Source organism: Balaenoptera acutorostrata, chromosome 4 (genome assembly GCF_949987535.1).
Source record: "Balaenoptera acutorostrata chromosome 4, mBalAcu1.1, whole genome shotgun sequence".
Classification (NCBI taxonomy): domain Eukaryota; kingdom Metazoa; phylum Chordata; class Mammalia; order Artiodactyla; family Balaenopteridae; genus Balaenoptera; species Balaenoptera acutorostrata.
In genome coordinates, this window is record NC_080067.1 from 28,569,882 (window position 1) to 28,578,638 (window position 8,757).

Sequence of the window (8,757 nt, forward strand, 5' to 3'; positions counted from 1 at the left end):
GCACATGGATTCCTGACATGAAGACTTCATTTCAGGGCTTCCCTGCAGCTAGAAGTGGCCATGTAACTAATAACTAGCCAGTGCAATGTAAACAGCAAGGTGCAGGTAATTCTGCACAATGTCCTTAAAGGGAGGATCTGTGCCCTTCCTCTCTTCCTTTTTGTTGGCTAAACCATGAACCTGATGGCTGGACCTTGAGCACACATCTAAGTGGATACTGAGTGCCTAATGATTTGAGGCTGCCACACCAATCTTGGATTGCCTACCTCCAGATTCCTTTACACGGGAGAGAACCAAGCTTCTGGTTGAGAGATTGTTACTTTGGATCTCTGTTACTAGGAGCCAAACTAGTCCTAACGCACACGGAATCTCTCCAGTAAGATTACAGGAGAACCCAAGCACAGAAATAAGTGCTTCCTAGATACACATAACAAAGTCTATTGTTCCATCAAAGTCTGAGCTGCTTTAAAGCTGATGCCAAGCCCAGCCAAACCAATATACTAAGGGGGTGGCAGTGATCTGACATATTGCCTACCAGTCAGAAGAAAGGATGAGTCAATACCAGCAACAGCGGTAACGGTGGTAGCTAACGTTTAGTGAGCACTTATATCGCAGACACTCAGCCAAAGAGCTTTATACATACCATCTCATGTTATCTTCACAACAGTCCTGAGGTTTAAAGATAAATCCATCACACGGCTTATGAGTGATGGAATGAGAGCCAGCATGCCTCACCTTTACATTGTATCCATAAGCAGCATCCATTACACGTCCTCTTCCCCACACATAAAAATAAGGTAGTCAGGCCTCTGCGAGGGCACACCCCTCCTTTACCAAGGACAACTTTCACTGGACACCCTTCCCCACCTCCAACACTAACAATGCCCCGAAGACCCAAAACGCTGGGCTAACCATGAGTCTACTTGCTAGGCACATGGTGCCTCTCAGTCACTAATTTCCTTGGGTCATTTTAAACTTACAGCCATTTAATCATAACTGAAACACAACTATAACATAAAAACCAAGTTACATGTTTGTTTCGAAGCCTTATTTCACATTTATGCTAATATCAATATTGCAGAGCTATTTTTCATGACCATCCTCTCCTGGCCCCATGTGTTGCAATAACGTAATGAAATCTGTACCAATTCATTAGATAGCCGATATTTTATAGGAGAGCATCAATGTGTATAGGAGCTGACTTTTATTTAAGGAAGGAGACCCCCTCATATCTGCCTGTCAAATGACCTTCTTGGTGGGAAGGCCTCACTGCAAAATAGGCTTTACTTTGTAGAAAGTTGGACTTACCCAGTGCTTGATCAAGTCAGTTTATATCATTGTTCTAGACCTCAGCTTCCTCATCTGTAAAATGGGGATAATAATACTTCCTCACAGTGATTTCAAAGATTCAGTGAGATTATGCTTGTTACCTACTTGGCACAGTGCCTGGCACTCAGTAAGTGCTCAATAAGAGGTACCTACTTTTAAAAATCATTAATTCATGGGTGGTACAATCTGACTGAATGAAGCTTTCAGTGAACTAATGTGTTCAATTACCAAACAACTTCCCAAAATTGAAAAAAATGAAGAAGATAATGGTCACTACTATGCTCACTTGGAAAGATGACTCACTCTGGCTGACTAAATCCGGACTTACTTTTTTAAGGCTGGCTGTCTCTAAGTCTGATTTCTTATCTTGACTCAGCATAATCTATGCCATTACTAACCACCCTGGGCATTTTGTTAGTTTTTGTTTGATATTTAGGCTTTTTCTCCCCTAAGTTATTGCTATTCTCTATTCTTAGATTGCCTTTAGTGGTGGTTTTAAGTCAGAGACATTAAGTGGGATTGTTTTTTTCTTTTCCTTTCCCCTTTTTTCCCCCCTAATGGTTATAAAGTAGTCAGAGGTGAGTACTACCTTTGATCTTCTATCCGCCACTGGGAGACATTTATGAAAGGCACAGGCAACAAACAGCTTCTAGAAGTCTTTATGATGGGTCTTTGCCTGAAGATAGCCTTAATTTTGAATCCATGAAACTCAGCTGAGTTAGACTGGGTTTTCAGACACACATCTGCTTTAAGAATTTATCCCTCCAAGCATTATCTCGAGCCCTTTCTAACTGTTAATGCAGGGCACCGCTAGTTCTATTAAAAATCTCCCAAATAGTTGAGATAAATCCAACATTTCACTATTACAGACATTTGTCCCCAACCCAAATTCTGACAGCAGAAGAAAAAAGCAGCAGCTCTTCCACTGTTTCCAATATTCACTTTTGGAGAATACCCTTTTAAAAAATGCTTACTGTGATTTTCCAGGTACATTTGCTATTTGGAGGGTACACTCCAGGAAAACCTTCGCTGCCAATAAAGCCAGACTCTCCAGTAAGAATGCCGCCACATGTGAAAACAGGTCTGGGAAAATAAAAGAGGAAAAGAAATTTGAAACACTGTCTAACAATTTAATGTCAATTTCAGAAAGATGCAGTCTATTAATATGGATAAAGTGAATACTGACAATTAACTGCCTGCATCATATACGGGATTTGAAATACTTGTTAGCTCTTAGAATAAATTCTAGCCTGATAAAACATTCAGTCCAGCTGCCATCTGTCTCCACCATGATAACAAGATCAATCTCTCCATCCATCCATCCATATGCAATCAAGTCCTCCACGTAAGTGGTAAGATCTTACAGGAAAATGGTAAATGGAAAATTTAACTGCGGGGAGTGAGAGAGTGAGAGAGAGAGAGAGAGAGGGTGAGAGCTAGGATCCGTGAAGTGAATGGTTTTAAAGCTAGACAAGTAATTGGTTAATATGAAAAAGTTTTAATTTCCTGGATTTGGAGAGATGCCTAATTCTCTCTTTGTTTGAAAATCGTTGGCCATTGGCAGAGCCTCCCATTGAAAAGGGAGGTTGATGGTGATGGAGGTGGGAAAGGAGATGGCAAAGTTGGCCATAGGGCAGGTCTCCCGGCCCAGGTCCTGGAGCCATCTGGCAGCTCAGAGGCTGAAGAGTTAAACTTGCCAAAAGCCGCTCCCCGGGCGCCGGGCAACTCGCGTTTCCCCCTAGGCTTCTGTCTCTGGGCAAAGCCTCTCCGGGGAAGAAAACAGGAGTAAACCAAAGTCCACACATTTGGGTCCCAGTGCTTCCCAGCGCCCGCCTGAACCTTCGGGGAGAGGAGAGGTGGTGGCCGGCCAGCTGCGGGGCCGTGGGGCGGGCGGAGCTGGGGGGCGCCGGAAGGAGCCCCGAGGACGGGCGCCACCCCGGGGTCCTGGTGGCGCGTGGGTCCCCCGGCGCCCCGAAGCGGAGTGGGTAAAGCCAAGCCGTGGGCGAGGGAAAGAGAGGGAGGAAGGCAGCGAGCGCGGGCGGGGGTCGCGTTACCTCTCCGGGGGCTGCGGCGGCGAGGGCTGGGCGGCGGCGGCGGCGGCCAGCAGCAGGCAGAGCGGGGCCCAGGCGCCCGCGCCCCTCATGGCCGGTGGAGACGCTCGGGGCTCGCCCCACGCCGGCGCGCACCCCGGAGCACCGCGCGCTCCGCACCGGCCCGGACTCCCGGCCCGGCGCGCCCCGCACCCCGGCGAGCCCTCTCCCGCTCTCTCGCACGCGCCGCCGCGGGGCAGCCCAGGTAGCCGGGCGTGCGCGGCAGGCGGGGCCGCGGCGCTTTTCTAGAGGCGATTACGGTGCAGTCTGCCTCGCCGCTTAATCTCCCCTGAGGAGTTGCTCTGGCAGCCACAGGCCACTGCTGAATATCCCGTTTGTTCTCCGGCGGCGAGAGGGGGCGGCTCCCTGGCCGGAGCCGCCTCCTCTCTCGGGGCGGGCGGGGGGGCGGGCGGCTCCTCGCTGGCACCCCGGGACCCGCACCCCGCTCACATCCCTCGGGCAGGGGTGGTGGAGAGAAGGATGAAAGGGAACCCCCTGCCGCGTGGTACCCAAATGGGACCTGGCGCCTTGATCCACAGATGATGGGGTGGGAGGAGGGTTGGAGGGGGGTAGCCTTGGTTTGCTTTGCTTTGGGGAGTGTTTTTCTCTAGTTGCTTCTAAATAAAAAGTATTCGTGCTTGCTGATTGCTGGAAAAGAGGGTTCCTCCTTCCGACGTCTAGATCCAAAGAAAGAAAAGAGAAAGTAGAAGAGAGATTCTACTATATATTAACTCCTACTCTAATTCTCTTACTTTACACACACACAATCTCAGTAGATTCTTTTTGCTTTTACTGGTGTATGAGAATAGGGAGATAGGTTCTCAGCGGGAGGCGGGGGGCGGTTTAGAAGTGAGTTTTCAGCCGTGTGATTAGTGAGTGACTTGTCATTACCGTGACAAATAACGGAGACAAACTCCGGATCGTCAGCTCTCACCACCCCATGTTACGTCCTGAGAATAGCGCTTCTTTGCTGGTGCCTCTCTGTTCTTCAAAGATCTTTCCCAGCGATGCCTTTTTCTGTAGTATTGATTAGTTGAGATGTACAGAGAATTTGTTTTTCTAAGAACAATTGCAGTCTTATGGAATCAAGGCTTTCCTTTATTACTTTTAATTAATTTAAATTAAAAATAATTTTAAATATTTATTTTGCTAAGTGCTTCCCAATAACTAGGGATTAATAAAAGAAAAACAAGAATGGAATGGAGTCATTGGGTTTTTCAATGACCACGTTACCACAAGGGGATATAGCTGAATTCAGATGCCTCATTTGTGTTGTTCCTCCTAAAGTATTTTCACCATTCTAAGCAAAAAGAATTAAGCCTTAAAATAATACTTATCAAGACTTCATTTCTTTCTTTTTTTAATTAATTAATTTATTCATATATTTTTGGCTGCATTGGGTCTTCATTGCTGGGCGCACGCAGACTTTCTCTAGTTGCGGCCAGAGGGGGCTGCTCTTCGTTGGGGTGCGCGGGCTTCTCATTGCGGGGCTTCTCATTGCGGTGCCTTCTCTTGTTGTGGGGCACGGTCTCTAGGCATGCAGGCTTCAGTAGTTGTGGTACACAGGCTTAGTTACTCCACGGCATGTGGTATCTTCCTGGACCAGGGCTCGAACCCGTGTCCCCTGCATTGGCAGGCAGATTCTTAACCGCTGTGCCACCAGAGAAGTCCTAAGACTTCTTTTCTAACAATGAGCCTACAGTGTTAAGAACATAAATACTCCGGGCAAGGAAATAAGCAACAACTGGCGGCAGAGAATAATCTCACTTTTTAGAGGAGGGGAATCCAGGAGTCAATAGTAGGAGCCAGAATTTCCCTGTGGGGTTTAGATTTTCTTACTATTTTTGAAAATGCGAAGGAAAAAAACACCAAGAATTACAACTTGTTAAAAATTTTCTGAAGGCACCACACCCTGTATGACTTAAAAAAAAAAAAAAAAAAAAGGATTACAGAATTTGGCAAACTACATTACCTCCTGAAACCTACACCCTCAACGCAATAAAATTGTTTTAAAAGAGCAAATAGGAAAATTAATGATTGTTTATTTTGCACACATTTCAAGAATATGCTGTCCAACAGTATACATATTTTAGATGATATTTTATTAAAAAGTCATAGTTTTAAATTACGAAGTGAAAATATTGCTTAATTCACTTTCTGGTAATGATTTGAAGTGATCATAGCCAGCAAATACTTCATTCTTCAAAACTAAGCTAAGTTTTCAAAATTTAAAATTAAAAAACAAAGTGTGAAATATGACTAAGTGGATAGAAAACTATTTGAACACAAATATGCGACAACTCTTTTCTTAATTTACAGACTGATGACTGCGTTTATATCCTCACTAAAAAGTTAGGGTTCCAACACTGATAGTTCTGTTGTTGTTGAGACATGTAGAAAGACACTGATGTTACCATGTGATTTAAAAAATTTACTAAGACATTATTATTTGCCCTTAGAAACGCATATTTAACTTGGAACTACAGTTCTGACCAAAATTATAAAACTTAAATGTCCTGAGAAGCTTAATGTGTCAAAATTGAGACACACCCAAGTGGACTCTGAAGGTTTGTGTAAGGTTCATTTCTGTGAGACCAATTTCTGGACTTCAGAGATGCAGCGTTGGTGTAATGGTAGGAAGCCGCAAAACTCCAGGCACTAGGAAAGGAGAGAGGTGGAGATAGCCAAACCCCTGTGGGTGCAGAGTGGTAGGTGAAGTGATCCTTGTTGTCCAAAGTATATATTACCCAGTCTCTGCAGTTAACCAAGTTGCACAGAGACTCACAATCATGGGAATAGGAGAATATTCACCAATGAACTGACCACTTATAAAATTAGACCCCACTCAAAGTACTTTGTTGCATAATATTAGCACCTAGCTGGGCCCAGTATGTCAACATCTTTGTTGGTTAGTCACTGGTCATTTCATCAACCTTGCAAACATCTGAAAATGCAACATAAATACAATGCACATTTAATCCATGGTGCAGTACTGATCTTGTAAAAGATCCAGAATCTCATAAGATGGATGCAAGTGATATTGAAAGAAGTGGAGGAATGATGGACTTCTTTGACAAATGAACACCTGATGAATCACTCCAGTGAACAACTGAAGGAAAAAAAACTAGAGGTCGTTGACCAAAAAAGAATGATTTTTAATGCCAAAAATATTAAAGAGATGCCCATGCGAACAATTGATTCCCTATGCTACTTTTTCAAAAGTAACATTCTACTTTATGATGTTGTGAAAATCAAAAGTGAAGGGAAGAATGTTTATATTTTGCTCGACTGTAATTTTGTAGGGAAAATTATGCTAAAAAATCCAGATTTGATTCATTCTTTGTTTATTATGAGAATTGGCACATAGCTGCAAATATAGACGAAATTTTGTTAAATACAAAATAAATTTAACTTTAAAAATTTCAGCTTCATTTTTGAAGGTAAAACCCTAAACACTTTTTCAATGTCTGCTGTGAAACTTTGGAACCTGTTTTAAGTAAGTGGTCTTTTCCAGTACAGTAAATCTCAGGTATGGATTCATTCAAAATCTCAGATAATTTTTCCAACTATCTTGAAAAGCACCTGAGCAACAATCCAGGGGACTGCATCAGATTGAGGGGGAGAGGCCGGGACAGGACGTAACGGTGGGCTGGGCTCTATCCCGGGATCCCTCCCATTGTTCTTTTAGAGGCATGAACCATATCTGGAACTCAGGTGTGGTCTGTGCTTCCTTGAACGTGACACTGCTCCAGCTGCACCACATGAGTCTCTAGATTTATAAGTGCTCCAAATGTATAAAAGGAATGAAAAGTATCTGGAAAGCAAATAGTGTGGAAATTCTTTTATGCAGCCCAACTTAGTGACAATACTGTTCGTGACATTTCCATAACATCTGTCGTTCTGCAAAACTATCAAACTGGAATTTCCGCATGTTCTTTTACCTAGGAAAATATAATAGTGTAGAGTTATGATATTAGTACTTTACTGATGAAGTGCCTTTTCTGAATTCAGCTTTTCAGATACTATCAACGTTTAGGAACTCTGTAATCTTTGAATTCTTGTGCACAGGTCTATCAGTAGATACTCTTGTGAACAAGGATTTTTAGAATTAAAAGTTAGTTTGATATCTTTTTATAACTTTATTTATTTATTTTTATAAATTTATTTATTTTATTTATTTATTTTTGGCTGTGTTGGGTCTTCATTGCTGCGCGCGGGCTTTCTCTATTTGCGGCGAGCTGGGGCTACTGTTCGTTGCGGTGCACAGGCTTCTCATTGCGGTGGCTTCTCTTGTTGTGGAGCACGGGCTCTAGGTGTGCGGGCTTCAGTAGTTGTGGCATGCGGGCTCAGTAGTTGTGGCTCACTGGCTCTAGAGCGCAGGCTCAGTAGTTGTGGCGTGCGGGCTTAGTTGCCCCGTGGCATGTGGGATCTTCCTGGACCAGGGCTCGAACCCATGTCCCCTGCATTGGCAGGCGGATTCTTAACCACTGCGCCACCAGGGAAGCCCTAGTTCAATATTTTTTGATGTTTGGAAGCATACTATTCCTCCTAAGAATAGAACATTGGAGGGGAATTGTACTGGTTAGGCTTCTTAGCTACAAGCAATTGAGTCCACTCTGGCTGATTCAAGCAGTATAAGGGATGTATTTTGAAACACAAGGTAGTTCACATTACCATTAAGAGAACTGGAGAAACTTATTCCAAGGCTATTTTTCCCAGAATAGTGGCCAAAACCTTGCTTCAGAAATGCCCCTGTGAGAAATCTGTTGCCACTACTGCCACCAAGGCTAAGTACTAAACACAGGTACTTCCACTTGCCGACACTGTGACACCTGTGAACACAGCAGATCCATTTCTGCCCCGAGAAATTCAATCTCCCAATACTTGTACCCCAAAGGCCAGACAGCTCTGCTGTCACCTACAAATGAAAGCTCATCACTGACCTTCTTTGCTCAGATGGATCTCTTGAATCAGTCTCATGCAAGTGCATATGGTAATGTCTCTGTCACATGCCGGCATCTCAGCTTCAAGAGAGGCTAAGAACACAACTCTTTGTGGGAAATAAGGTCTGCATGCTGTAGAAATTTCCCCAAATATTAGAAAGCTACTCAAAAAATAATGGCAGGCACAAGTATGATTAATGTCCATGACAGGGATATACAAAGTTCAATTAGCCTGTCTCTGTTGAGGAAAACGGCTCCAAGGTAGTCTTTATGTATAAGGGTCCCAAGGCAACGTAATGTGTGTTGAATGAAACCAACTCCACTCATCTGCCAACGTTGGACAAAGAAGTCAGCAGCCCTTTGCTGGTTTGGAATGAAACTTTGTCCAATGGAAG

General features: G+C 43.9%; 1 protein-coding gene across 1 annotated transcript in view; it reads right to left on the bottom strand.

Moving 5' to 3' along the window:
• PCOLCE2 (procollagen C-endopeptidase enhancer 2) overlaps nt 1-3,776 on the bottom strand; it is a 74,952-nt gene extending 71,176 nt beyond the window's left edge. The window contains exons 1-2 of the mRNA XM_057545895.1: nt 3,384-3,776; nt 2,304-2,412 (exon numbers count right to left, since the gene is read on the bottom strand). Coding sequence (XP_057401878.1) covers nt 2,304-2,412; nt 3,384-3,472 — 198 coding nt within the window. The 5' untranslated portion in view covers nt 3,473-3,776. The remainder of the gene's footprint in view (nt 1-2,303; nt 2,413-3,383) is intronic.
• Nucleotides 3,777-8,757: the final 4,981 nt, after the last annotated feature.